The sequence below is a fragment of the Synchiropus splendidus genome, chromosome 4 (genome assembly GCF_027744825.2).
Source record: "Synchiropus splendidus isolate RoL2022-P1 chromosome 4, RoL_Sspl_1.0, whole genome shotgun sequence".
Classification (NCBI taxonomy): domain Eukaryota; kingdom Metazoa; phylum Chordata; class Actinopteri; order Syngnathiformes; family Callionymidae; genus Synchiropus; species Synchiropus splendidus.
Genome location: NC_071337.1, coordinates 27,810,644 through 27,838,073, shown reverse-complemented (window position 1 = coordinate 27,838,073; position 27,430 = coordinate 27,810,644). Strand labels below are relative to the sequence as shown.

At 47.2% G+C, this 27,430-nt stretch overlaps 5 protein-coding genes across 7 annotated transcripts; 2 read left to right on the top strand and 3 right to left on the bottom strand.

Annotated features, from left to right (window-relative positions):
* The first annotated feature begins 91 nt into the window (after positions 1-91).
* LOC128757084 (uncharacterized) lies at positions 92-3,191 on the top strand. Its single transcript, XM_053862118.1, has 3 exons — positions 92-644; positions 718-1,059; positions 1,887-3,191. The coding sequence occupies exons 1-2, from the start codon at positions 333-335 to the stop codon at positions 1,057-1,059; spliced, it is 654 nt and encodes a 217-aa protein (XP_053718093.1). The 5' UTR covers positions 92-332; the 3' UTR covers positions 1,887-3,191.
* Positions 3,192-3,333: 142 nt separating this feature from the next.
* Positions 3,334-7,491, bottom strand: mrpl42 (mitochondrial ribosomal protein L42). Of its 2 annotated transcripts, none has more exons than XM_053862121.1 (5): positions 7,261-7,491; positions 6,931-6,988; positions 6,775-6,855; positions 3,536-3,690; positions 3,334-3,426 (listed from the first exon to the last, which is right to left on the bottom strand). In XM_053862121.1, exons 2-5 carry the CDS (start codon positions 6,985-6,987, stop codon positions 3,381-3,383), a joined length of 339 nt encoding a protein of 112 aa, XP_053718096.1. In that variant the 5' UTR covers position 6,988; positions 7,261-7,491; the 3' UTR covers positions 3,334-3,380. The 2 variants fall into 2 exon arrangements, with proteins under 2 accessions (XP_053718096.1, XP_053718095.1); XM_053862120.1 differs by having other exon boundaries at positions 6,775-6,859; positions 7,261-7,451.
* Positions 7,492-9,194: 1,703 nt separating this feature from the next.
* Positions 9,195-12,764, bottom strand: pwp1 (PWP1 homolog, endonuclein). The gene is made up of 15 exons (XM_053862352.1): positions 12,616-12,764; positions 11,836-11,894; positions 11,597-11,757; positions 11,435-11,520; positions 11,252-11,348; positions 11,066-11,176; positions 10,851-10,993; positions 10,665-10,738; positions 10,499-10,595; positions 10,372-10,433; positions 10,194-10,305; positions 10,033-10,123; positions 9,811-9,932; positions 9,629-9,734; positions 9,195-9,561 (listed from the first exon to the last, which is right to left on the bottom strand). The coding sequence occupies exons 1-15, from the start codon at positions 12,679-12,681 to the stop codon at positions 9,470-9,472; spliced, it is 1,479 nt and encodes a 492-aa protein (XP_053718327.1). The 5' UTR covers positions 12,682-12,764; the 3' UTR covers positions 9,195-9,469.
* A 307-nt stretch (positions 12,765-13,071) lies between these two features.
* ano6 (anoctamin 6) lies at positions 13,072-21,300 on the bottom strand. The gene is made up of 20 exons (XM_053862349.1): positions 20,492-21,300; positions 19,803-19,873; positions 19,272-19,400; positions 17,765-17,830; positions 17,417-17,704; positions 17,186-17,299; positions 16,907-17,022; positions 16,711-16,845; positions 16,553-16,658; positions 16,436-16,496; positions 16,209-16,354; positions 15,648-15,725; positions 15,206-15,434; positions 14,957-15,126; positions 14,749-14,846; positions 14,547-14,677; positions 14,253-14,458; positions 13,988-14,184; positions 13,793-13,898; positions 13,072-13,675 (listed from the first exon to the last, which is right to left on the bottom strand). The coding sequence occupies exons 1-20, from the start codon at positions 20,580-20,582 to the stop codon at positions 13,460-13,462; spliced, it is 2,754 nt and encodes a 917-aa protein (XP_053718324.1). The 5' UTR covers positions 20,583-21,300; the 3' UTR covers positions 13,072-13,459.
* Positions 20,885-26,129, top strand: ints13 (integrator complex subunit 13). 2 transcript variants are annotated; one of them, XM_053862350.1, is made up of 18 exons: positions 20,885-21,519; positions 21,745-21,977; positions 22,039-22,113; positions 22,195-22,397; positions 22,476-22,556; positions 22,637-22,727; positions 22,893-23,021; positions 23,123-23,146; positions 23,682-23,766; positions 23,833-23,925; positions 23,991-24,080; positions 24,142-24,320; positions 24,387-24,551; positions 24,636-24,790; positions 24,858-25,089; positions 25,164-25,293; positions 25,778-25,913; positions 25,986-26,129. In XM_053862350.1, exons 2-18 carry the CDS (start codon positions 21,753-21,755, stop codon positions 26,020-26,022), a joined length of 2,130 nt encoding a protein of 709 aa, XP_053718325.1. In that variant the 5' UTR covers positions 20,885-21,519; positions 21,745-21,752; the 3' UTR covers positions 26,023-26,129. The 2 variants fall into 2 exon arrangements, with proteins under 2 accessions (XP_053718325.1, XP_053718326.1); XM_053862351.1 differs by lacking the exon at positions 23,123-23,146 and having other exon boundaries at positions 20,886-21,519.
* Positions 26,130-27,430: the final 1,301 nt, after the last annotated feature.

Here is a 27,430-nt window from a genome sequence, read left to right as displayed (position 1 = left end):
TCACTGAGACAACAAAGACGATCACAGTCACTTTTGATGAGCCAACCCCTCCCTTTCCCTCCCTTTCTCTTGACATCATGGAGCAGGACGTGCTCACTCAGTTCAGGAAGCTGACCCTTCGGAAGGCGGCAGGTCCGGACAGAGTTTCCCCTGCCTTCCTGAAGCATTGTGCTACTGAGCTGGCTCCAGTGTTCACGGACCTCTTCAATGCTTCCTTGGTGTCCTGTCATGTTCCTGCCTGCTTTAAGTCCTCCACTATCATCCCTGTTCCCAAGAAGGCCAGGATCACTGGACTGAATGACTACAGACCGGTGGCACTGACGTCTGTGGTCATGAAGTCCTTTGAGCACCTGGTTCTCTCTCACCTGAAATCTATCACTGCTTCTCACCTGGACTCATTGCAGTTTGCCTACAGAGCCAACAGATCTGTGGACGATGCAGTGGACCAGGCCCTTCACTTAATTCTGGAGCATCTGGACTCACCAGGAACCAATGCCAGGATCCTCAAGTTTACAGATGACACCACCCTCATCAGGCTCATCTCAGATGGAGATGAGTCGGCTTACAGGAGGGAGGTGGAGCGGCTGGTGTCCTGGTGCAGCCACAACAACCTGGAGCTCAATGCCCAGAAGACAGTGGAGATGGTCATAGACTTCAGGAGAGTCACAGTTTCTCTGTCCCCTCTCATGTTGGCTGGTTTACCCATTTCCATTGTAGACTCCTTCTGCTTCCTGGGAACCACCATCACTGAGGACCTCAAAATGGGAGCCAACCATCAGGTCCCTCATGTTCTTCCTGAGGCAGCTGCAAAAACTACGACTGCCGACGAAGTTGCTGGTGGAGTTCTACACAGCCATCATCCAGTCCATCCTCGCCTCCTCCATCACTGTCTGGTACAGCAGCGCCACCTCCAGGGACAAGAGCAGACTGCAGCGCATCGTATGTTCTGCTGAGAAGGTTGATCGGTTGCAGCCTGCCACCTCTTCAGGACCTGTATGTCTCCAGGACCCAGAGACGTGCAGGTCGGATCAGAGCCGACCCTTCTCATCCTGGACATAGGTTTGTTCCTCTTCCCTCTGGCAGAAAGCTACAGTCCATCCAGACCAGAACCTCCCGTCACAGGAACAGCTTCTTCCCCTCAGCCATCAGACTGTTGAATTTGTGATCAGCCTTTGTTGTTTTATTTTAATTAACATTAACAACATTAACAACATTAACATTAACAACATTAACAACACTTTATTTCGAAGCACTTTCCAAGTTGGTGGAACCCCCACTGACCATGGCAATAAATTCTATTCTGATTCTGATTCTGATTGGATGACCTGACCAAAACTAAGACATGCACTTCTGGTAGCTCAGAAGGCAGTTCATAAAACACAACAGTGTCCAGCCCTCAAGTGCTTCAGCAAAGAGACGCCCGCATAGGTGGTCTGATATTCAGGTAGGAATACACCTTATTGTTACATTTTTGATAACAAGTACAATAAATACCCTGGACATTATTCCTGTTCTGGTATTCAATATAAGAATTTAGTCAAATAATCTCAGGTATTTCCCCACTGTGCAAGAATCAGAATCAGAATCAAATTTATTGCCATGGTCAGTGGGGAGCCCACCAACAAAAGGAAGACTAATTTAATCGACTCTGTGATCTGAACTGCCATACTGTAGTATCTGCCATAAGATCTATCAAAATACCTGACATCACTAAATGAAAGCCTGTCGGAACAGATCTGGCCCTGGAACCAGATCTCGGTCCACCTGTCAAGGAAGAGATGGCACCGGTGTCTCTACTTTGTCTAAGTTTGTTTGTTGAGTAGCATGGCTCGGTTTGAGAGTTTGAAACTGAAGCTGACATGTTCACACACTCACTGGGTCTGCAGCAGCGAAGGTCCTGGCAAGTGAGCAGCACGACCAGCAGGTGAGGTGACCGGCAGGAGGCTATCGTCTCAAGATGACCAGCCAGTCAGTTGTCTAGACAATCCAGAGAATGAAAGGAAGATGGCGATGAGAGATGGCTGCTGAGCAACACACGTGCTGTCAAAACAGGATGAGGCGGTTGAGAGATGAAGAGCAAGTGACATTTAATTTCCGTTTAGCTACCTCATGTTTCACACTCATCTGCCAAAACCTCTTCCGTTAACTTGTGTATTGACTTCACAGCAGTTAAGCTGTCACACCAGTGCATGAGGCAGCACAAAAACATTGTCGTTTTGAAAGCCGGTGAAGATGTCCAGAGATCGCTCTTCAAACTAGGATGTACGATATGCAGCGGTGTCGCTCACCTAGTTGGAGGGCTACCTCCGCAAGTGGTGCTCCTCTTCTGCACAGAAGGTAACCGTAGAGTGGGGCGTCCTCGATCTTCGGCCCGGATCTTGGCACGCCAGCCAAAGCCACATCAGCATGGAGGTCTGGAACCAATCACAGCCATGGCCTTGCTCCATCGGAGGTGTGCCAGGTTCTTGTTTAATCTTGATGGACTCAAACGCAGCTTAACAAACCCAGGATTTAGTCTTGTTGTTCTCTTAAATGTGTTTAAGCAAGGTTCTGATGACACACAGGCATGAGGTTTGTCCAACAAGTCTTTTTACTCACAAGGGTGAGAACACAGTGTACACCTCTAATTCAGCTCATCATTAAATCTCTGGTGAAACGCAAGTCTTTAAATTCGTGTGAGGAAGGAATGTGATGGGAACCGTTTCGACTTGTTGATTCAACAATACCCTTCTTAGGGTATAAAACAAAAACCCTCTGGCACAAATACACCTTCTGAGTGAGTGAAAAACAGTAGGTGCATGACAATATCACCAAGTATGTACTTGTGAGTCAAGGAACAATCCACTGGAGATGTTGTCTGAGATGTTTTAGAATGATACAACACAATTCTGAATATATTTCAGCGAGCCGGAACAAGACAAGTTTCCACAAGTTACGCCAACATGGTGAGGAAAAACTCCCTGGCATACACACAGCTGCGCAGCATTTACAGACCCTTGTCCCGGTCGATCAACAGCACAAAGAAGAACCAAAACAGAGACAAGCTTCCAAAAGGAAATCAAGTATTAATGACATTATAATGTATTGCATCAATAAACTGTGTTATATTGATGCAACAGAAATGATTAAATATCAAATTCACATTTACGATGTGATTGATTCATGTGAATAATTGTCTAATTGCTCCACTGTGGGACTAATAAAGTAAAATAAAATATGGCTTTTTAGTTTCTCTGCAATGTTGGTGACTAGAAGAGAGGAGCATGGTGTTTGAGGTGGGCCCAACTCATTTTTGCTCCTCACCAGAACCAGTAAAGAATTTCAAACACAGACTTATGAGACACTGAGCAGTTTATTAAAGGATCATGGACAGCTGTCAATCATCTGTCCTGGGGCGGAGATTTCTTCCTGCGCCTACTGTGATATCTGAAATGGAGATGAACCCAGTCAGAATATCTCCACACCACTTGGCTCTGGGACTAGAACCAACCAGGCAAATGACAAAAACACCAACTCAAAGTGAAGCGAAACTCACTGTCCAACAGGGTACCAGCGGTGTTTTGTGGTGAAGAACATGCGACTCAGCTGCTCGATGGAAGGACCTGCTGGCTGCCGCTGGTCCAGGTGGGCCTTAAGAACCTGATCGTGGCTCTCGGGAGGGCTGCTGACTGGGTCTGGATGCTCAATAGCCTGACACGAAATGACAAGAGTGAGATGGGGAACAACCCTGATGACCACAACAGATTTTAGAGTAGTGACATTAAAGATGGGGAAAAAAAGGATTGAGCAGAGCAGCTGACTGTGAAGAGATTTCAGATGAAAACATGAAGCCCAGACTCGGCTCTTGCATTGGTGATCGTCTCGGCAATGGTATGGGAGCCTGATACTGATGGATACTGGATTAGATCAGTCCCATCCCTAGCATAGCGTAGCCCGACTGAGGCAATAGCTCAATTAAGTTGCTGAGTCCGATGGGGCCATGTTCTCCCGGTTTACAGACAGTGGAGAAATTACAGAGTAATGCACCTCTGTGAGGAGGTGTGGCGCCGGGAGCTCTTCAGTCCTTCCGATTCCAATGACTGTAGAGGAAGGGCAATTGAAGCTATCTCAGACTGTTCTACTGACCTCTGCAGACAGCGATTGTGCTGACTGATTAACCTTTAAACTTTGGGGGTTTGGGGAATGAACTTGCAAGTTTCTGAATAAATTGTAGCGACGGGTCCTGCAACAGCGATGCACCGGTGTGTGTGCCCTTGCGTCGGTGCGCGTACCGCTTTAAGACAATCACGTGACTGCGTTGACCCGCCAAAAACTCGCCGAACTGTAAGGAAGTGCATATGTCAACAGGATGTAACTGCTGAAACAATCTAATCTCACGGTTCTTTGTGAATGTCTTTGCGGATCTAGGGGGCAGCCCCTAGGGAAACGCAAGTTGTCCATTGTGTGGGACCATTTTGATCTCCTATCAGAGAATAATGTATTTATTTCAATCTTTTCCCAGTTAGTCTCACCCAGTTTGATTTTAGACTTGTCTTTCCATTCTAATTCAAATTCATTTCAAGGTATATATATATATATATTTTACTAACTTTAATGCAATTTGTGATATTTGACAGGCAATTACATTGATATTTGACCATTACACGAAATACATCAATCAATAATACATTTTAATTGGCCAATAAAAAAGGTATACATAGATATAGGTATATAAAGAGAACAAATATACAAATAAAAATAAATACAAAACCAATTCTCTTGAGACACAGAACATTGAACCTTGTGACAAATAAACCAATGCAAAAGGAATTACACTGAAGTCAAGGGCTCTTTGAAGTATGCTGTCACTTGTTTCCATCTTTTTTTTTTTTTTTTTTTTTTACTGAAGCTGTGCTGTTAATAATTCCATACAGTATACATCTCTCAATTTCTTTTTCCAATTTTTAATAGATGGTGGTCCAGGTTTCTTCCAGTTTAAAGTGATTAACTTTTTTTCTGTCATTTAAAAAAATATATAATGATATCTTTGATTTTTTTCTGAACAGGTTTTGAGGTATTACTTCCAATATAACTAATGATGGGTTCATATGAATATCTTCTTTATATTATCTTCCCAAAATGGTTTCACCACTGGACAGACCCAGAAAATATGAGTATGGTCTCCAGGCATATCACAATTTCTCTAATATTTACCCGTTTCCTGATTGTAACCTGTGGTGGCAAGTGGTGTTCGAGTCAAACTCCTTCCATAACTGGCTACCAATACCCCTGTGACACCCTGAGCACACATATTCCAATGTTTCATCATCGATTATAGTATTAGGCTCGAGTTCCCACTGTTGTCAAGGTATAATTTAATTTAGAAAATTTAATAAAAAAGTTTTTCACATTATGATGCATTTTCACATTATTTAAAGATATAGAATAATAATAAATGCAAAGACTCATTTGACATTATTATATACCTTTGTAAATGTATAGTGTATTGTATTGTATACAGTGTAAATTCAGTCTAATAGGTTGCCTGCAGGGATTTTTAATGTCCAGCAGGTGTCAGTATTCAGTGACAGTATCAACACAGTTTCAGCACAATGCGTCACTGTGTCGCTTTATGGTGCCTCATTTACCGATCACTAATAAATTGACATATTCCTGAGATTGTGTTGTCGTATGTATCACAACCATCGATGCCGAGTGTCTAAAGTACAGAGTCGCACTTTTGATCACCCCAACTCACTTAGCAATCATGCTAACGGTTGCTAATGTGGTGGTAATCAGTGTTGGGACTAACGCATTATTAAGTAACGCGTTATAGGAACGACGTTATCTTTTGTAATAACGAGCGCTATAATGCGTTCCTTTGCCAAAGTTACCAACGCGTTTATCATTACTGTGATATAGACATGCACGTTACTCGTACTTCATATTCACAACTCTTTATCAAGTTTAAAAAGCAGTGTCCATAATACGCATCAAAAGCTTGTCATTCGTTCACCTGCACTCTCGCTGCCATTGCACCTTTAGGTCACCAAGTGGAGACTTTGTACTGGGATTGCACTTGTAGTGGGTTATAGATCATAGACTGCCTTTATTACCTGACACTCTAGTTTAGCAGGCCACACAAATAATAGTAGTGGGTCCGATTCTGTCCCAGTGTCGCTGGTTCCCGACCCAGCCTTATGACCGTGCCTGTTCTAAGACGATTATGTTTGTGCACCACTTTAATATACAGTTTTTAAAAAGTTATTTTTGCTAGTAACTAGTTACTTTGAAAGTAATGAGTAACTTACCGCACACCACCCTGTCCAGTCACAGTCAAGCTACTCGGCGACATGCTAGTTATCCAATTATCCAGGTTGTGTAGTCCTACTAAGAGAAATTCAAATTTCTCTTGACTTAGCTGTTTAAATGCATTTTTAAAGTCTGGTTTTAGTTGGACTAATGTAATAATGCAGTTATTATTCTGACATTAGAAAGACAAGTCTTTAAATTAGACTAGAACAGAATCGATACTGAACCAAATTGTGAGGTTATTGGCAATACCAAGCCCTAGTTGACATAGCGCACGCATCTTAAAAGTGTTAGTATTCAACAACCAGAACATCTGTCAATCATCCATTCATCAGTTCTTAATCTTTCTTCTCTCATTCCCATCAGCAGCGGAGGCCCAAGGATGTTGTTCTCCCGTCATTTCGAATTTATGGTGTTCAGGTTGCTGAAATCTTAACAAAAAAAACGTTGGGGAGCAGGTCGGTGACAGTAATGACGTCATACCTGTGTGAGGTCATAGGGCACGTCGACAGTAGGATGATAACACACAACAGTCTTCATGTCCGATGTGACCGCGACCTCCACCTGACTGAAACACAACGGCTCGGTTCATGACTCCGGCTGGTGCTGGTCGTTAGAGGGTGCAGAATCAGAACTGACCTGTGTGGATCGTGATGGGAAGTGACGTCTGACTTGAATCTCTGTGGAGCCAAACATCCTGAAGCACAGACATTGACTCGCCTTAGTGGAAACCATCATCTGCTGCCAATCGTCTGTCATGCATTCCATACAACAGCCGCAAACAGAATCCAGCTAACACAACATCAAACCCCATCCAAGTGTTTTCAATTAAATTTGAGTCAGGATGGTGTCGACGATGTCAAGGTTAGCATAGCATGCCCTTCGTCGCTGAGACACAAACTTCCAAAGCGTCCGCCAACAAACCGGTTATGACTCACATCTAGACAGCTCACAATAAACACGACTTACTGTGCAGTGACGACGTCGAGCCACGAGAGAACAGAAGTCTGTACAACTGAACAGACATGTTTAAGTGCAACGCCTAAATACCTCCGACTTCAACTGCCCCGTTGACTATAGTTCCTCCTGCTTCTTCGACTGCTTCCTCTTCCTCTTTGTGTTTTATAGAGGCCGACAAACACCGTTTAAGTACCTTACCGCCACCGACTGGTATGGAGTGCGGATCGAGAATCGTATTTACTTGTACAAAAATAAACGCGATGGAACAAAATTATGGAAATGATAAACGAAGTTACATTCTCCTTGTTGAATAGTGCCTTTGCGTAGGACACCGTAGTAGTGCACCATTTGCCGTGGGAAGATTTGAGTGAAATATCTTTAGATTCAAGTCTTATCTTCTTCTTTTCCTATGGATGGACCTGGCACAAGAAGGAGAGGAAGACGATTGTGATAATGGAGGCCGTGAAAGGGATAGGTGTGAATAGGGAGGATGCACACTGTAATAATTCGGGTCTTCCTCAGCGTCAAAAGACGTTTAAAGACGAGACGATGTGGGGAGAAAAAACTCTCTTGGTTTAACCAACAAGAGAAAGAGCCAGTTTCCACACTTGGAGACACGACTACCACATTTCTTTGTCTTTTAAAACAAGAAGGAAAAAGGCGAAATAAGCTCCTCTTAAGCGCACCCTCTACGCGCCACCGGTGCCAGGTACACTGGTTTCCCATGTCCCACAAAAGTCACAGGTTCCATTGACGTGTTGCCTTATTTTAAAGTGTGCCCAAATATTCATCCATACTGGCTGCCTGTTTCTTCTCAGCAGGTTCTTGCTCATTTTCTCATTGTACCAATTTGTATTTTAATTCTGAAAATGTGTGCAGTTCTACCTTTGCTTATCCGCTGATATAAACATGGGGGTGGATGAATGAAAACTGCAGTGGAGATATCTTCGATGGAGATGAGGGTGGATAGACATATGAGTTGATTCCATCGCTATGGATCGATGATGGCCGAAAGTCAAAAAGCCATTTCACTTCCTGCTACAAAGGGAAGCCTATTAGGTTCAGCGTTGTGTAATGACCTCACTGTATTACAGTGCACCTTACATATTGAAGCTAAAAAGACCACCCTTTTCAAATGTGGCATCATTACAACATTCTGTCAGTAAGTCATCCCTGCAAATCATTCAAGCAGCTATGAGCAAACGACAGTGCTTGATGGACGTGAACTCGGTGTTTCTGAAAGTCTCATCAGTAGACTTGGAGCAAGACACAGCGTAATGGGCAGTGTTCGTGATAGACCCAGGAATGGAGCTCGATGAGCGTTGCACAGCAATGATGACCTGTGCACCCAGTTGACCTCTTCACGATCGTGATGACGATCCACCACATTGTGCCAGAATCGCCACAGCTTGACTTCAGGAAATATGCTGAAGGGTGCTTATCCATTTTTTTCTGAATTGCAGTATTCATTTTACTTCCCCCCTGTAATAAATCAGTTTCCCTGTCTCAGGACAATTCCCTTCCTTTTTTTTAAATTTTTTTAAATTTGTCAGGTCATAAGGTCTTTCCATCCCATCCTGCATTTGTTTTTCCCCAACAGTCAACCATTTCCACTTCCTGGTCTGGCAACCCTGACTTCAGGACGGCTACACAATTCTACAACAATCTCTTAATTGCTGGCATCACAAGAGTTTAAAATATTTATGGCGCACATTTTCAATGCTAGTTTTGATTTACTGTGGCACAGCTCTTGTCCAGAAGATCAAGTTGATACCGAAACCACCACGTGTTTCTCTAAATAAAGGCTGAATGACTCACTGTCAAGGTCAAGATGATTTTCAACCCACAAGTGTGAAGCTTATTGGCAGCACACACCTGCCAAATGGAGGTGGTTCATCCTTCCACATGCAGGTGATAGAACAGAATCAAAACATACTCTGGTGTAGGAGGAGGTTTTATTGATTTAAAATATCAAGAGTCAGTTGCATATATCTCCCAGTGTGGGATTAATAAAGTATTTATTGGTCTGTGATCGGTGAACAACTTGTGCACCACTGTTATTGAGTCACTGCTGGTCCGCACACGTACGCAACTTCCCTCTGATGATGAGGCCATAGTCCTCTGCTGTGATCAGAATCACACACGGTACAGCAGCACTTGTTTCTCACAGTCCCGTCTGTGCAAGTTGGCAAGTTTCCTGCAACAGTAGGGAGGGCCACTATGACGATGTGTCCATCTCTGCTGCACCGCTGGGTCCCTGGGATCCTGTGTTCACCACCAGGCGCTCCCGGCCTCCAAATGCTTCGTTCACTGACGACGACAGAGACAATTTGACAAAGACCAGCACATTTCTTGGAGGACCCAGCACAATGCTAACCTGCAGCCACGTCGCTGATGTCCCACACTCTCAGTCCATCTCGCTGTCCTCCGAAAGCATAGACGAAGGGCAGGTCTGGGCAGCAAGAGGCGCAGAACAGCACACCCTGTTGTGCAGGAGACACACATTATCATGATCATAACGTCTGAGGCCCATGAAGACCCGGTGCCAAGGGTTCATACCATCTTCATGTCCCGTGAATGCACCAGCTTGGGTTTGTCGCCCAGAATGTCCCAGATCTTCACGTGCTTGTCAGCTGATGACGTCACCAGACAACCTTTTATCTGACTACTCAGGTCCAGACCTGCATGAGAATCACTATGTGAGCTCAACGGCGTGAAGTTTGTGTAGCAGAATTGTGCGTGAGTGTGCGTGAGTGTGTGTGTGTGTGTGTGTGTGGGTACCTGACACTTCCTCATCATGAGCTCGCAGTGAAAACACGGGTTTGTCTGAGCGAGCATCCAGACAATAGACGAAGCCGTCATCAGTGCTGGCCTGAACACACAAGCATGTTCAACCAAACAGACTCACACACACTTGTTGAAACACATGTACACTTACATACCAGAAAGTTGAAAGGAGAGAAGTGATTCCAGGCAAGTCGCTCCACTTGTCCGCTGAACCTCCAGGTCCTGAAGCTGTCCTCTGGACTCCGACAGTCAAACAGAACCGCCGTCCTGCATAAACAGGAAGTAAACTGCCATCAATCCTGGGGCAGGTGACCAGCTTCGCCTGACACTGACTTATCATAGGATCCTGAGATCAGGGTTTGAGCCTCGAACGGGTGGAAGGTCAACGTCTGGACCTGAGAGAACAGACTGGGTCAAACTCTGTCATGTGCAGCTAGACCGCCCGCAGCAATAGGACTACCTTGTCCGAGTGTCTGTTCAGGATTGACGCTGGCGTGCCGCGGGACAAGTCCCACAGGATCACCGACTCATCTGCAGAGCCGCTGGCCAGCACGTTCCTGTGGACCCCATAACACAAATCTCTGAGCGTCAACTGTGAGGGTCCAGAAGATCCATGTGGATCTTACCGGGCTAGCCTGTTCCAGGACAGGTCCAGAACGGCATCTGTGTGACCATCCACAGGCTCCGCAGCAGCTGCACCCTGTTGCAATGAGCACAAGACCTTGTTAAGGTTCTACATTTCTATGGCCAAGTCAGACCCAGCAGTACAATGAGGTCTGTCACCCACCGCAGACTGGATGTTGAGGACTCACCTTTTTCTTCTTCTTTTGCTGCTGCTTCTTCTTCCTGCCAGCCTTCTTGCTGCCCAGAGAAAACACCGGTTCCAGACAGTCCACCACATCCAGGTCCCATACGTCGATCTGCGGCATCATGCTGCCCACGGCAACCAGGTTCCCTGTCAACCACAAAGAAGGCCTTCATCACCTAAAAACAATCATAACAGCTGTTCCAACAGCACTCTGCTCACCATGGCCCTCTGCAGGACTGGGGTCAAAGTCCAGCCACTCCAGACTGAGCGGGTATGCTGGCAGGAGGATGTCATGGTGCACATACAGCGAGTCCTCCTGATTGTTGTAAACTGAAACACAACTTGGGCATCAACAGCAAAGTCCAGTCCTGTTCTGTTCTTCAGTCCGCACAGGTATGTACATACCGTAGACCTCCAGGTTACAACAGTCCTTTTCTGTCCGGCCAGCCAGAATCAGGTTATCAGACTGTTTGATCTGGAAGTCTTCTCGTTCATACTGGTCCTGGAACAGAATAATTGATTGAGCAGGACATCTGGTGGCGTGTTGTGGTACTGCATCGAGAGTGCAGCTGGAGTCCAGGAACTCACTGTGTCCTTCAGTGTAACGTAGGGATCGTCCTGGTTGGACCCATACACGGTCAGTCCAGCCAGACTGTCACCGAGATTGGCAGTAGCTGTCAAGTGAAGTGAAGTATTATATAAAACGGTGCCTCCCACTAGACTCAGTTAAGGACTGTCGCTCAGTGTCACCATCGTCTTCGTCGTCATACTGATCAAGTCCATACTCGGCCAGCTCGTCGTCGTCCTCCTCCCCGCCCGCCTCTTTCTCTGTCTCCACTATGGCGTTGCCAGAACCTCCATCCACAATCCCCTCATCATCTTCATCCTCCTCTTCATCAGCCGCTCGTTCCCTGGAGTCACACGGTAAACTCGGTGAGGAGCAATCGAGGCAGCATTTGTTAAATTTCAAAATGAACAAACTAACAAACCCGAGTTCTTCTTTTGCATCAGAGATGATCCGTTGCAGCTCCTCCTGAGTCAATTCCACCTGAGGACACATCACAGGATGGACCATGACTTTTGACAAACATCGGTCATCCCTCACATATTGCTTTGCATCAAGCCACAACCGTGTTAAGTGGATGCCACCCAACCCATCTCAAGTGTCTGAAGGATCTGACGTTTTAAGGACCATAGTTAAGACGTTTCTGGCCTGATAAATTGAAAACAACCGATCGTTATTCTGATGGACTACCGTGTTGACACGCGCACAACTTCTCCTACGTAGACGAGAACCATTTGCACAGCAAGACATGTTTCTAACATGGGATGTAGAGGGGTTGTCACGGCAGCGTTCACTGCGGTGCAAGAAACTGCATCACGTTGATTCTTTTTCAAGAACATAAATATACTGAAATCATGTTGCGCGGTCTGTGATGTCATCGGTCAAACGATTGTCTGAACAGAACAAAACCCACTGGATTCGAACGCTTCACTCGGGTGGGACTCGGGTGGGACATGGGTTTCACATGTCAAGGAAGGATGAGGAAAACAATGGACAGAATTAAGTTTAAAGTAAACTTTAAACACCAACTCGTCGTCCGACAGGTCTTGGCTGACACCCGAAGCCAATAAAATAGATACAACTATTAATAATAGAGGTGACAATACAGGCAATGCCAGTATCCGCTCAGAATTGAGTTTGTTTACAAGTTAGTCAACGACGCTAACGCCAAGCTAACTAGCGTGCGGCTAAACGAACCACTCACTTTGTCCGGAGTTTCCTTCGCGACGCCACGTCGCACCCAGGCGACACAGGTGATTTGAGAGCTCATCACGGAGCTGGGAGATTTGGAGTTCAGGAGGCAAATCAAGTACAATCCGGACAGACACACGTGAGATGTGAGTGGGTCCTATGATGGGCGATGACGTCACCGTGCTGCCTGAACAGAATCTTCTGACATCGCTTGATAATCATAGGTTTAACTTCTATACAAACGCAAATTTGACGAAATTGTCCAAAAAAATGACATTCAAAAATTGAGTGCTGCTACACACTGGTATTGGTGGCCATTTTATGAGAACACGATAGTGGTATCGGTATCAGTGCATCATGAGGTTTGAGACGGGCCGATCTCGTACGTACGTCGTCGAACCATCGCCAACTTATATGAAGCCCCAACAACAACCTTCACTCCGAACAAAGAGGTAGTTCATAAAAATTTTATTGGCACAGTAAAAAAAAAAGTCAAGACTTGCTGCCATGACAACACATAGAGCATTGTGTTAGTAAAGAAACAAGAAAAACAGTCAGTGGTTTCAGATTAATAGTGTCGCCAACGTAACACTGGGAGTGGCTTCAACGCAGGTTGTCATAGTAACAGACAAGCAACAATATAATATTCCATATATGGGTATAAGTATAAAAAAACAACAACTCAGAGATGCCAACACTGACCCCCGTGGAACACTGTTGTCAGTAAAAGTGGCAGTCATGACGGACGGCTAGTGGCTATTGTCAGTGAAACCACTGCAGGTTCAGACATGAAAGTCACAGGGATTATGAATTTGCTGAGCGGAGGAGATCCTCTCGCTCACAGTTCCTTTGTCCACTTACTCCATCTCAAAGTCATCAGTGTCTGTTTTCTCTAAAGTGTCTGTGAACGCTTCATCTCTATGCGGCTTCAGCTTCTTGGTCACCAGCTTCAGGTTGGTCTCGTGCAGGATGACCTGCGTTAGGTAACGCTCGCGCTTGATCTGCTCCTTTACTGCGTACGGAACATCAGGAATCACGTAGGAGAGGATGAACTTGGTCAGGTAGACGATGTGCTGCCGACAGAAGGTGACAGAGTGGTCAGGTTCAACGCTCTTGTCTCGCATCTCTCTCTGTTCTGTCCCTCTCTCTCTCTCTCTCTCGCTGTTCCGTGAGTCTTAAAATGCGGTTACCTCAACGACGATGATGAAAGCCATCTTGGCAGCAACAACATGCCAGTAGAGGATGTTAAACTCATACTGTCGGTGGTGGCCTGGCGGGAAACGGAAGTCGCGGTACCTGATGATGACAGACAGGAAAGATGGGTGGTCAGACTGCATGTGATAGACTCCCCATTCCGCCTACTCCCCTCCACCTCGGGCCCTTGCCTGCAGATGGTGATGTTCGTTAAAGTCATGTTGGGTCGACTGGTATCGGTGAAGTCATGGACGTTAAAAATGGACAAGGAACTGTTGATGAAACCTTCCATGGTGTTGTGGGTGTGACCCCCGTAAGGGGCCACAGAGAAGGACCAGTAGTAGACGAGACGTGGGATCATGTCAGATGTGAAGGCGATGATCATGGCCTGTGAGGAGTCACAGTAGTTAGACATTGACTCAGTCAGCAGGGGTCAGTGTTGACAGAGCTTCACACATTGGTAGCCACTGCCAGGATGGCCACGCCCTGAAGGATGGGCTGCCACGCCCCGATGTCCTGCGCTTTTTCGGGAACAATGCGCCGGAATTGTGTGGTATATTTCCAGGCATCCACTCGGATCTCAAACAGGTTATTGACCAAAGCCAGAACTGGAGCGAGCGGGAAGGAGGCTACGAAGAGGGTCACGAAACCAAATTGGATCACTGATGGAGAAGAAATAGCATTGTCACAAGAGAGACACCAGTGGGTTCGAGCTGTGTCTGTCATCTCTCTTTCCATAAAAAAACTCACCCATCTCCAGGTATTCATAGAAGAGTCCCAGTTTAGGAATGGGCAGCAGCTGGTAGTCCTGCTCCCAACGTGGTATCACCTGATGGGACGTGGATCTGTTGCAGAACCTGAAGATCAGGTTCTTTACCCACCTAAAGTAAAACAGTGAAAAAAACGTGATGTGTCACACAATTGCAGCAGGCGGCAGCACTTGCTTATTTACGGCAGCAGAACTTCTTGAACGTTGTTCCAGATTGCCTTTCCCCCCATGATGACGGACAGCTGAGTGGTGAGTTCAATCAGGCAGCCACCTGGATCACACTGCGCGGACACACATGCACATATATTTAATGCATACAAACCCACAAAGAAAACACATTGCCACACACGCACACATAGCTTCCAATTCACACACGTAGACAAATACTGACCTCTTCGTTGCGATACTTTCCCAGCAGGTAAACGGGTGCTCCCGGGTAACCAACCACTTTTCCTTTAGCGAAAGCGATGTAGAAACACGAAGAGTAGTAATTGACAAATTGGAAGAGGAACATCTTGAGAGTAAGGCTGTTTTCAAAGTCTCGGCGGGTCCTAGGCAGCTCTGTGGCGTAGGGGAGTGGACACGTTAACACAAACAAAGACCTGCACTCACATACATATACACACACTGAGTCTCAGACCGAATTTGGTGATGCAGATGGCGACACGCTCGTACAGAATGTTGAGGATCATAATGACCACGAAGCTGATGAGCGAGGCAGTGACGGATGTGGCCATCTGAGGCGTCACATACTCCTTCAGAGGCTCCAGCTGCTTGAGGTTCTGAGCACGAAGCTGTGCTGAGAAGGCGAAGAAGGCGGCCAGGCGGTAGACCGTAATGGCCACGATGGAGGCCACAATGAGGCAGATCTGCACACACACACAAACTCATCAGATGCAAAAATGCTTGTCGGGCATGACCCTAGCTGACAAAAACTTAAAAGAAATATGCATGAATGGATTACTTGGAGTTGTCATGGGCACTCGGTATCTGTATGAACTGAGTAGAATAAATGAATGAAGAATGGATGAATAGACTGATGGAAGAACGATGAAGGAAGAAGTGAGAAGATGTTCACTCACCCAGAGGAAGACGGTGCTAAAGCCCAGGGTAACCCGCACACATCGCCCGAACGCTGTGAATGGAACCTTCTCCTTCACCTGAATCAACAAAAAAAATGTCTTTTTTTGCAGCTGACAAGTTTGACTACAGGGGGCAGAACTGAGCAGCTGTATCTAGGGCCCAGCAATGCCCTGTGTCACCGTTCCACCATCATCCTTCACTTATTCATGCATTCATCGAACCATATGCTCATTCATCAGGCTTGGCTTGTTCACTGAGTTTGAAAGCAACAATTCATTTGTTTTCCATCCACAATTTCATTAATTCATACAATAATAAATCAGGCCACTCTGTTCAAAACAACCTTTACCCAACCATCATTGATCTTGTCCCTTGTCCGCACATCAGTTATTCATGCACTGATTCAGCCGTTCATCTGTGACATCATTCAACAAACCTGTAATTCATCCTTTCACCAGCTAAAGAATTGAATCACCACTACTGCGACACATAATGCCAAAGTGTCTTTCATCACCAGGATCATTCATTCACCACAGTTCGCCCCTTAGCAGCGTGTTTACCCCAGTGACAGGGTTCTTCCTCTCGTAGATGCACTTGGCCTCGTACTCGGGTCTCGACGGCTCCTCCTGCTCCAGCAGCTCCACAGTGTCCCACTCATACTCCAGCTCGGCCTGGTACCGCTTCCAGAACTCCAGGAACAGAGTCACTACAGGAAGCAACAGAACCGAGGCAGGTCAGCAGACCATTGTTCAACACAGAAGCTGGGCAGAAAGAGAGCAACACCGACCCCAGATGGACATGAAGACAGCGAAGACCAGCGTTCCAAAGTTGTCGAAGATGCAGAGTTTCTGGAAGAGAGTCAGGAAGCTGAGCGAAGCCAGTGAGAACCAACAGGAGAACCAACCTTGGAGGCTTCGCAGGTGGTGTTCAGTCTCCAGTACTGACACTCCTGGTCGCACTGAGGACACATGATGATCTTACCACCGATGTTTGGGTCACACACCTCCTTACTGGAACACACAAGTTAGTGACACACAAAAACCACACACTGATGTCACACACCTCCAGGTGCTGGTTTCTTGAGTTGTGTATCCGTAGATGAAACACCCAAGTCCAACCACTGCGGCCAGAGCTAGCATGATGGTATAGAATCCCAGCCAGGCAAAGTAAATCCCGATTTTCTCGCCGTAGTACTTCCTGAAGAAGACACTGACTTAGACTGGCTCAGTGGGCAGAGCATACCACAAGTGACGGTCACCTGATCAGGTCCAGCGGCTGCATCTTGTAGAAACTGCGGGGATGAGCCCACTCGCGATAGAGTCGAAAGCGCTCGCATGCAGACTCCGAGTCTTTGGACTTGATATTGAACCTGCCCTGAATCGTGACGACAAGAACCCAGCAAGTGTGACAGCGGTGGGCGCTCATTCGGGTGTAACACAAATCCTTAGTGCCACATTGGGCCTGAAGTCAATATCATGAGGATTTGTGTTTCATCTGAACATTGTCACTTGTGTCACTGGTTCTCAGGAGCACTCACGTCGTGTAGAGGGTACGCAGCTTTGTAGACGTTGCTGTCCAGCAGCTTATTGATTCCAAACTTCTTGTTACTGCCTCGTATCTCGTACGGCGCTCGACTCAGGATGTAGAAGGCCTACGGGACAACAGGCAGCTCAGTTAGGGAAAGAGAAGCTTCTCTGAAAAACAAGGGCAGTCAGCAAGTGAGAGTCTTAAGTGCAGTTCCACCACCCCCCGACTAGTCCAGCCTCACCATCCTGCTCCTCATAGCTGGTGTGAAAAAGGAGTCCTGGTCTGGGACGTAGAAGTACTCCAGCCGGTCCTTCTCAAATGGTGCAGTGAAGAACTCTGACTCTTTCTGGATCAGGTCTTCACTGGGATAGAAGTGCTTGGTGAGGAAGCGGAGACATCGCCATGGCGATGGCTGTAATGACAGATCGTTGGGCTGGATGGGCATCTTGATGTGGAGAACTTCAGCGTAGGTGCACAGAACACTCCACGGCATGTGGACCTTCACAAACATCAGTTGATCATTCAGGACCTAAACATAGACAGGTGGTCATGATAATGTCCACTGATCACCACAGACAGACAGACAGACCGAGCGTGTGGCCTCCAGCTCCATGCCCATCTTCATTAGACTTGCCTCGAAGAATTCTCGTCGTCTCTGCAGGAGAAGAGAGTCGCTGACATGAGAAGAGACTCTTCCGTCATCCTTTCCTGGCATGTTAACAGCTACCTCGGGGAATTGAACCTGCTTCCTCTCTTCCAACAGATAACCACGGCTCAGAGAGAGATGACCTCCATTTCTGGCTCTTTATTTCCACAATAAACAATTCAGGTCCACAGCGTGGGTCAGCTGACTAACTGCTCCAACACCTGTGGAGTCCCAGGCTTCCAATGAGAGACCTGTCATGACTGATTGTGGCTTCAAATCCCACTTTTGACACCATGGTTTGACCCTGCGGTAGTTTTGTGACACTTGTTCAATACACCCACCGCTATAACACATATAGCACCCACACCACAACGTGCACACTATAGCATGCTAGCACCAAGTGCACTACCGACTGTACCACGCAGGAGTACCAGGGTGGAGTTACAGATGGGGATCAGAGTAGGATCAGGTATGTCTCTGTTGCGAAGTCTAATCGCTGGATCAGCTCTGAGGTCGTCTGACATGATGACATTGTGTCTGATGGTGCGCCAACCCAAATATTAAATCAGGTTTTCCTGGTGCCAAAGTTCTGTCGAGGATCGAGACATGTCATCTACTTCCTTTTCCTGGAAGTTGCAAGGAGGGACAGCCATGTACTGTAAGAGACGAGATCCTCCAAATTCAGTCACCATGAAAAATCTACCAGAACCATGACTAAGAGAGCTAAGGTCAAAACCAGAATCAATGCCAGAGCATACATATGTACATTTATCTTGAGTTAACCACCACTTAGTCCTGTGCAGGGTCGGGGGGAGCGCTGGAGCCTATCCTAGCGGTCATTGGGCAAGTGGCAGGAATACACCCTGGACAGGCCTCCAGTCCATCGCAGGGCACACACACCATTCACATGCACAGCTGGGGCAATTTTGGAGTGTCCAATTAAGCTAGTGAGCATGTCTTTGGGCTGTGGGAGGAAACCGGAAAAAAAAAACGTGCACACAGGGAGAACATGCAAACTCCATGCAGATACCAGAGCAGGAATCTCTAAATATGTGCCAAATATAATCATTTTTGCCATACTTGTGAGAACCAAGTCTTTGTGAGGACATTTTGGCCTGTCCTCACAAGGTTTAAAGCGTGTTAAAATGTCAGTAAAAGGTGTTTATTAGAATTAGTTTTAAGTTTGGTTCAGGGTCATGGTTAAGTTTAGCCATTTGTTGGGGATGGTTAGGTTTAGGGGGAGAGGCTGGGGAAAGCATTATGGCAATGAGAGGTCCTCACAAAGATAGAAATGCAAACGTGTGTGTGTGAGAGGGAGAGAAAGACAGAGAGAGAGTTTTAATAGGATGTTCTGCATGGCTAGAGGGAAGAGATGCAAATATAACCGAATACACACATTCACATTCACTGTAGTCCTACAGGTGAGACAGGTGAAATGGAGGTGTCTCACCTTTTTGCGCTGGTACGTGTGTCTTCTCTCAAAGTCCTTCTTGTCTTCATCCTCGTACAAAAGGATGAAGTCAATCCGTCGTTCACCATCGTTGAAGAACAGCGAGTCGGGCTTCTGGTTGAACTCGCTCTGTGGACAGAAGAGCGGCTCGTCAGGGAGGTCGACAGGCTGGTACTCAAACTCCTCTTCCTCCATCACGTCGTACATGATGTCACACCTAGTTGGCTTCCAAGACTGAGTGAGCAGCTCCTACACCAAGCGGGGCTTATATGAGCGTGTGGCATGGGCGGGACCAGCAAGGCTCACCTGTCTCTCACTCCTGTCTCTCTCAACAGTGTTTGTATAACAGATGATAGAGCGGGTGGGACTGGAAACACCTGTCCCTTTCCACCTTTACTAAGGAGTGATCAGAACTGACCCAAGACCTGATTCTTCTACAAACTTCTACAGAGTTATAGGAGACTCTGGGGGTTTAGTCAAGAAGGGTGTTAGTTGTGATGCTACCAGAACAGAGAGGAAATGCTGACTCACCTGGTGGACTTTTGCGATGCTGCCCCCTTCCGTAATACTGTGGTAGGTTGGTAAAAACTCCTCGGGATAAACTGCGACAGAGCAAAGTTTGTCAGGTAACCACCATGTCGATGCTGCCCCGGTGTCCTGTTGCGGTACTACAACCAATCAGCAAGGTTTAGCGCACAGTCAGACTGCATGAGCACGTGCACACTGACAGTTTGTCTCCTCTACAGAAACACGCTCATTATAGACTCCAGTAGGAAGTACATGTTACCTCATTCAAAACCTGTGCCACTTCCTGTTTACATGGTCAGGACACACATAGATACAATCTCTCTCTCGATCCACTTGCCACCTCTTACCAGACCAGTAGCTGAGCAGCTATTTACAAGTGGAGCTGTGCTGAAGAGTCGTGAATATTGGAAACTAATTCATTTGAGCTGAGCGGAGTGGGTGCGCGATGACAGGTTGTGTTTCCCCAACCTGTCATCCAATGCAGGATTGTGTCGTCTACATAACTCAGGACTCAAAACAGAACTGTTTAATGCTCTGTACACAGTTTGTCTACTGTTCATCTGTATCTTCAGCTCAGTGTTGAGAACATTGGTCAGAACCTGACAGCGGATGAGGTGGGCGGTTCCCGATTATCTTCAGTTACGCCAAACATGCGAGCAACGCGAACTTGTCAAAGAACCGGTACCACTCACCGACTTCGCCTTCGATCATCGGCTCCTCCACAACTCCGTTCTCCGGGTCTTCGGCGTCTGACAGAGACTCCATCTCGAGAGTGTCACTCATGGTCGTGGTTCTTATTGACCCTTTCAGAACGATGTTCCGGTCCTCAAGAATGTTGCCGTTGTGTTGAACTAGTTAATCCCTCCAAGGACGTGTAAAACTTCAGCGCTAGCTCAGGAAGTCTGAGGTGTGGTTGGGGAGGAGGTTGGGACCCGGGGTCCGCCTCCAGCTGTTGCGCTCACAAACGCGCACGAGCGCACACTCGCACCCGTACACGTACTAACATCTGTTTCTCTTCAACTTTGTGTGCGCGACGTTTAAAGCTTTCATTTTTGGGGGGGTGGGCCGGAGGACGAATGTTTGGAAAGTTCTGCGTCATACTCTTTACTTACATCACTACGTACGCCCGAGCGTGAAGCGACTCAAAAGCGATTTAAGATAACTCAACTTTGCAAAATAATTCACATTTTTCCCCCTTCTAATTTTCGATTAAAGTTTTTCATTTAGATTGAATTGAATGATTGAGGAACCGACATGAACTGAACTGGAAAACGAGGCATTCTCTTTGAGACTCACGAATGACACACGTAAACATCAGAGAAGCGCCGAGAGAAGGAGCGGAACCAGTGACGGGGACGAACATCGATGTCGGACCTGCGCTAATAACAAACCCGCTAGCCTCCAGCTGCTAACACCGGCGTAGTTACCGCGCCTGCTCTAGTCACATATCATTATCCGGGCTGTGGCCCAGAGCACAGTCGGATGTTCACATCTACCAAGTGAACATGAAGGTCACTGCGGTGAAAACAGATCACGCTCACGGCCAATATCGGCTCTAGTTGTTTGCTAGTGCTAACTGCACCGCAATCATGTTGTGTTAGCTGCTGTTAGCATGCTAACGGCTAAGATTCAAAACACCTTTTAAATATTTGAAAAAACTTTGTCTCTTTTAAGCTTTTGTCGTCCTCTTTAAAACCGAGACGCCTGACGAGACTATCCGGTGAGTCGATTGAACCAATTACCACGTTGTTATCCGGAAACAGTTTTGGAAAAGTATTTTTAATAAATGGCCTTATTTTGTTGCCTTCTGGCGTTGCTGATGTTGCACCTTTCAAAGCCCGCGACTCATGAGTCTTTCACAAACAGGAGAGAGATATATTTTGTTTTCCTTGCCAAAATTCTTGCCCAAAATTGAAGTGTTTTTTTTTTTTTGTATCCTATCCAGTCCTCAGGATGAAGATGTTCTCTGTGTCTCACAAGACGGTCTTTGTGGTGGACCACTGCCCATACATGTCTGAGTCCAGCCGCCAACAAGTGGAATGCGATGTTCTGACAAAAAGTCGTGCCCAAGGAGTCGTTCCCCTCGCCCCTGTGTCCAAATCCTTGTGGACCTGTGCTGTTGAGTGCTCCATGGAGTACTGTCGGATCCTCTATGACATTTATCCTGTTGATAAACTGGTACGTTTCTTTTTCCTCTGTGCTGTCACTGATGACTAACACGTCTCCTGGGGTCCTGCAGATCAATTACATCGTCAGTGATTCAGAGTACCACTCTCTGAACAGCTGGAGACGAGAGGACCAGAGCACACATGAGGTCAAGCTTTACTCATTCACATGAGCTAGAGACAAAAGTTCCTCCGTAAGTGACCGCTCTGCTCATATTTGTTCTTGGCAGCTGATGTCAGCGTTGGCAGCAGTTGGACCACCGAACCCTCGCGAGGACCCTGAGTGCTGCAGCATCCTGCATGGGCTTGTGGCAGCGGTGGAGTCGCTATGTCGGATCACTGAGCTGCAGCACGAAAAGCGCATTGCTCTTATGGACACAGCTGAGCGGGTTTCTAACAGAGGACGGATCATCTGTCTGACCAACGCTAAGAGGTGAGTGCATGCAAGCGCTCACCTGACACGGGTTTGAACCCTGAAGAACTCACCACTGTTTCCACCTATTTGTCACAGTGACACTCACGTCAGGTTACTGGAGGACTGCATCCAGGAAACCATCACGGAGCAGAACAAGCTAGCGGCCGGATCAGACCGGTCAGTGCTCTCGCTCTTCATCTCGGCCTGCCCAGTGATGAGAGGACTGATGAACCCGTCTGTGTGGCTTTGTTTTTCAGGTTAATGTCCATCCAGCAGTGTGAGCTGGTTCTGGTCCACATCTTTCCTCAGGGCGAAGACACGTTGGTCTCGGACCGCCCAAAAAAAGAGGTAGCTATTATTGTAGCTCAAAAGTGAGGCAGAGTGGAACAGAACTATGTGTGACTGAGTGGAGGGGCGAAGGAGTTGAGTCTTAACAGCGCATGAGATCCAGCACCAGACAGGGCGTCCCCGGTGGAACCACAATCTGACCCTTCTGTCCCGGTTGTGTTGCAGATCTCTCCCCTGCTCACCAGTGAGGTCCACAGCGTTCGTGCAGGGCGGCACCTGGCCAGCAAGCTGAACATCCTGGTCCAGCAGCACTTTGACCTGACCTCCACCACCATCACCAACATCCCCATGAAGGTACGGTGTTCCCTGTTGACACACCTGAACCTGCTGCTGGTCAACCTTCTCATGAGCACCTCTGAGCTGCTGGTTTCATGCTCTACTTTCTCCTTTGCTAGCCGACATTAAATGTTTGTGAGCAGGTCAGTACTGGGAACACACACAACAGTTGAGGGGTCAGTAGATGAGGAGCTCTGTGGTGACTCTGCTCACAGTTCCCCTTCAAATCATTTTGAATGTGAGCTCCAGTCAAATCCAGCGCCTTCAGTGACCCATGACTACCCGACACCTTGTCCTTTCTAGAGCCTCTGAGAGATTCGCACCTGACCCTTCTGTAGATTTGTGACTGTGGACACAATCACACACTCAGAACGTCCAATGTTACACTCAAAATCCAATGTTGTTTGCACCATTACGCAGAATGACTCGACACACACGCCACATCATATTTAGCACACGTGCATCACACAAAGACATCGGGTTCTACAATGCACATCTAAAACCCGACATCCAGCACACCCACACAAACCACACTGCATTAATGGGAACCATCACAAAGGGAACACATTATCTTGCAACTTCCATCTGTAACATGAAATCAGAAGTGTGTATGTGTGTTGGCAAGCATGTGGGTGTCAATAGTCATGTGATGTTGTTAATGTGTGATCATGTGTGTAGGAGGAGCAGCATGCTAACACTTCAGCTAACTACGATGTGGAGCTTCTCCATCACAGAGACGCACACTTGGAGTTCTTTAAGAGCGGTGAGGGACTGGAAGTAGCACCTGTCTGTGTGTGGCAATGACATGATCAATTTTGCGTGTGCACAGGCGACTTGCACATGGCAGGGACCAGCACTCGAGAGAACAGTCTGAAGGAGACCATCACGCTGAAGTGGTGCACTCCCAGATCCAACGTCATCGGTGAGTTTCATTCCAACCAAGTGCAGGGTGTTTGCATGCATCTGATTATGTGACCTGCTGCACAGAGCTTCACTACTGCACTGGAGCGTATCGCATCTCCCCCACTGATGTCAACAGTCGGCCGTCGTCATGTCTCACCAACTTCCTGCTCAACGGTATGTACCTGTGCTCGCCTAGCGTCCATACTGTGCAGGTCACATGACTCCTGTTCTCCAGGTCGCTCAGTTCTACTGGAGCAGCCGAGGAAGTCGGGCTCCAAAGTCATCAGTCACATGTTAAGCAGCCACGGCGGCGAGATCTTCCTGCACGTACTCAACAGCAATCGCTCCATTCTGGAAGACCCGCCATCCATCAGCGAGGGCTGTGGCGGCCGTGTCACTGACTACCGCATCACGGTATGCTCTGGTCCAATCCAAGGTAGTTTTCCACTGGCCACTCTCTGACTGTGGTCTTTCCCCCAGGACTTTGGGGAGTTCATGAGAGAGAACCGACTGACTCCTGTGTCAGAGAACTCCCAACATCCTTCAGGAAAACTGCCAGCTCAGCGGGCCAGAGCTCAACTGGAGCGTCACACTCGATACTGGCCCATGATCATCTCGCAGACCACCATCTTCAACATGCAGGCTGTAAGAAAACCTTTACTGTAGCAGCATCAGTCATCGGTTTAAAGTAGTGGGGAGTGACACTGCTGAGACTATTCTGTCCACCAGGTGGTACCATTGGCAAACCTCATCGTAAAAGAGACCCTGAGTGAAGAGGATGTGCTGACTTGCCAGAAGACTGTGTACAATCTGGTGGACATGGAGCGCAAGAATGACCCACTGCCCATTTCCACTGTGGGCTCCAGAGGAAAAGGCCCCAAAAGGTACAAAACCTGTCCTAGAGTCAGAGTCCATGTCCGAAAGACTGAGACCTGTGTACTGTCCACTCAGAGACGAGCAGTACCGCATCATGTGGAATGAACTGGAGACGCTGGTCAAAACTCATTCTGGGTCCACGGAGCGGCACCAGCGTGTCTTGGACTGCATCGCTGCCTGCCGCAGCAAGCCGCCTGAAGAGGAGGAGCGCAAGAAGCGTGGGAGAAAGAGGGAGGAGCGGGAGGAACGTGCTGAGAAGAATGGCAACAAAGATATGGAGGAGAAGAGCTGGAAGGACTCTGAGAGGAATGTTCCGGTTTCTCTTTTGCCTCTGTGTCTATGACCGCCTCTGACCTGGATTTCTGATGTGCTCTCTGCAGGGTCAAAACCTTCATGGACAAGGAAGATCCAGATTCCGAGGTGATCAAAGACTCACCGGATTCTCCCGAACCGCTCAACAAGAAACCTCGTCTGACCTCACAGGAAGTCCAGCCTCCCGATAGGATCAAAGGTCATGCTCTATTCCTGGAGTCATCCACTTTGTCACTCCATACTGTATGTTGATGCATTGATCCATTTCTGATCCAGACGGTTCAACTGTTTACTCATTCTTGGAACTGCTTTCATCTTCATTCCCTCATCTCGTAAAAATACCCAGCACTTCTCTCTTTCATTCATCTATCTAACTCACTCACTTGTTAGTGCACATCTGGTCATTTGTCAGTCCATTCAACTATTGCTTCTATTCCTCCTCTGTATTGCTTTTCATGCAATCATCTGTCACACTGCTGTCATTATTCATGGCCCCTGACTAAAAATCCATCAACACCACGCTCCTTCATATTTTTACATTTAACGGGTTGATCTATATTCATCATCTATCTGTTCTCGCTTCATTAATTTATCCTCTTCTGATTCATCTGTCAGGAATTCAGACTCTGCCCTCACTCATTCATCTCTTTGAATGTTAATCATTTATTCATATCTTACTCCAGGACCCGTCTCACTCCTCACCATGTGGACAAACCGTCTCACTGCGGCCAACTCCAGGAAACACCAGGAATTTTTGGGAAGAGCTAGTTCCGTCAACAACAAATTTGAGTTGTATCAACATCTGAAAGAAGAGAACGGGTAAGTGAGGAGCCAGAGTCGTAGCGATTAGTTGCCTCTTTCAATTGTGTTCACGTATCTGTGTCTCTCCAGGTTGGACGTTCACGAGAACGGGAAAACTTCCAGATGATGTTCCCATTTTTTGGTTTTTGTTTTGGACCGCCTTGTTTTTTTCCTTAATGTTTTAAAGTTGTTTTTTTTTGTAAATAGTGTGTAACCAAATAAATCACATGACCTGGTGTCGGAGATTTGTAACAATGGGTCGGATTCTTCCTTTCGTTATATAGCATTCTCAGTGTGTCCGTCAGAGTTCCACTTAGATCTGTCTCTTGTGTTTTCAGAGTCGATATGGTGTCTGGGGAAAGGTAGCCTGTCGCTTGTCAGTGATAGAGGGTGCAGCATCGGGTTCATATAAGAACCGGAGCCACAGGCTTTGTTGAGCCACAAGTTCTGGCGGTATCCTTGGTCCCAAGTCCAGACTCTGCACTGACTCAAAAGGATCTCTGGGAGAATTAGCACAACTTTGATGGCAGCGAAGGACCACAAGGATCAGAAGGAGGACCAGGATGATGAGGCAGATAACGAGTAATGCAGTGATCAGCCCGAGAAACTGAAGATATGAAGTAGGTTGGGGCGAAGTAGTTGGAGCCGAGGTACTGATGGACTGACCAGTGGTTGGTGTAAGACAGTCATGTCTGAAGTGGACAGGCGCAATGTTGGAGATTGGAAACTCTGGGAGCATCGAGTCCCTGAATTCAGCTGAAATGCTTCCATTTGCAGAGATCATGGCGGACCACAGTCTCCTGACCTCAGCGACTGGACACAGTGTTCTGTGCGTCTCACACAGACTGTGGTTGTACCAGGTGACCACTACAGATCCGGGCATCAGAGAGATGAGTGACAGGTGATGGATGGAGCTTTCAAAGAATGCAGAGAGTTTCCTCACGAAGAGCTCCACTTGCTGACGATGGAGGAGGACAGAGTGAAGACTCCGTTCCACAGTCAAGGTGAAGGTGTGACAAGGGACACGGGACTGAAGGCGGATGTGGAAGATCAAAGGCAGCCAAGAACTCTGGAGGCCCTGAAGGTCCCGTGCTGCCAGCAGGACCACTTGAGGAGAAAAGCGAAGGTCCCACTCCAGAGGGACCCCGTGGAGAGTATGGCCATTTAGGCTCACCCAGGAGTGCCCTGGGGTCAGAGGCCTGTAGACCAACTGCATCACCAGGGACACAGTAGCACCGTCCTCAGGGTCTATGAAGGTTCCAGGTGGGATTGTGAACTGGAAAGGGGAGCCAACTGTCACAGTCAGAGATGGAAGAATCTGGAAAACTTCAGGTGGGAGATTAATGGAACCTGAAACAAACATGACTTCAGTTAGTCACATAAATGTAGACAAAAGCCTGACTTCCATTCTACAAAAAGAAAAAATCCCTTCTTCCCTAGTTACATATATATCATGTGCTGAGAATACTACTAAAGCCAGTGCACGAGGGAGTATTGATACAAAGCTCAGAAGGGACACTCACTGGAAGCTGATC

Coding starts and splice junctions, on each gene's coding strand:
- LOC128757084 (XM_053862118.1), top strand. CDS start 333: ATGAAGTCCTTTGAGCACCTGGTTCTCTCTCACCTGAAATCTATCACT. Junction 645..717: donor CCCAGAAGACAGTGGAGATG/GTCATAGACTTC, acceptor TTTCCATTGTAG/ACTCCTTCTGCTTCCTGGGA.
- mrpl42 (XM_053862120.1), bottom strand. CDS start 7,318: ATGTCTGTTCAGTTGTACAGACTTCTGTTCTCTCGTGGCTCGACGTCG. Junction 6,860..6,930: donor TCCCATCACGATCCACACAG/GTCAGTTCTGAT, acceptor GTTGTGTTTCAG/TCAGGTGGAGGTCGCGGTCA. Junction 3,691..6,774: donor TGCCCTATGACCTCACACAG/GTATGACGTCAT, acceptor ATTTCGTGTCAG/GCTATTGAGCATCCAGACCC.
- pwp1 (XM_053862352.1), bottom strand. CDS start 12,681: ATGAGCTCTCAAATCACCTGTGTCGCCTGGGTGCGACGTGGCGTCGCG. Junction 11,349..11,434: donor ACGTTACACTGAAGGACACA/GTGAGTTCCTGG, acceptor ATTCTGTTCCAG/GACCAGTATGAACGAGAAGA. Junction 10,124..10,193: donor TCTCTCCTTTCAACTTTCTG/GTATGTAAGTGT, acceptor TTGTGTGTTCAG/GCCAGCACTGATGACGGCTT.
- ano6 (XM_053862349.1), bottom strand. CDS start 20,582: ATGAGTGACACTCTCGAGATGGAGTCTCTGTCAGACGCCGAAGACCCG. Junction 17,300..17,416: donor CAGCTATGAGGAGCAGGATG/GTGAGGCTGGAC, acceptor GTTGTCCCGTAG/GCCTTCTACATCCTGAGTCG. Junction 16,659..16,710: donor CAAGAAACCAGCACCTGGAG/GTGTGTGACATC, acceptor TGTGTGTTCCAG/TAAGGAGGTGTGTGACCCAA.
- ints13 (XM_053862350.1), top strand. CDS start 21,753: ATGAAGATGTTCTCTGTGTCTCACAAGACGGTCTTTGTGGTGGACCAC. Junction 23,022..23,122: donor TCACCAACATCCCCATGAAG/GTACGGTGTTCC, acceptor CTCCTTTGCTAG/CCGACATTAAATGTTTGTGA. Junction 23,147..23,681: donor CATTAAATGTTTGTGAGCAG/GTCAGTACTGGG, acceptor TCATGTGTGTAG/GAGGAGCAGCATGCTAACAC.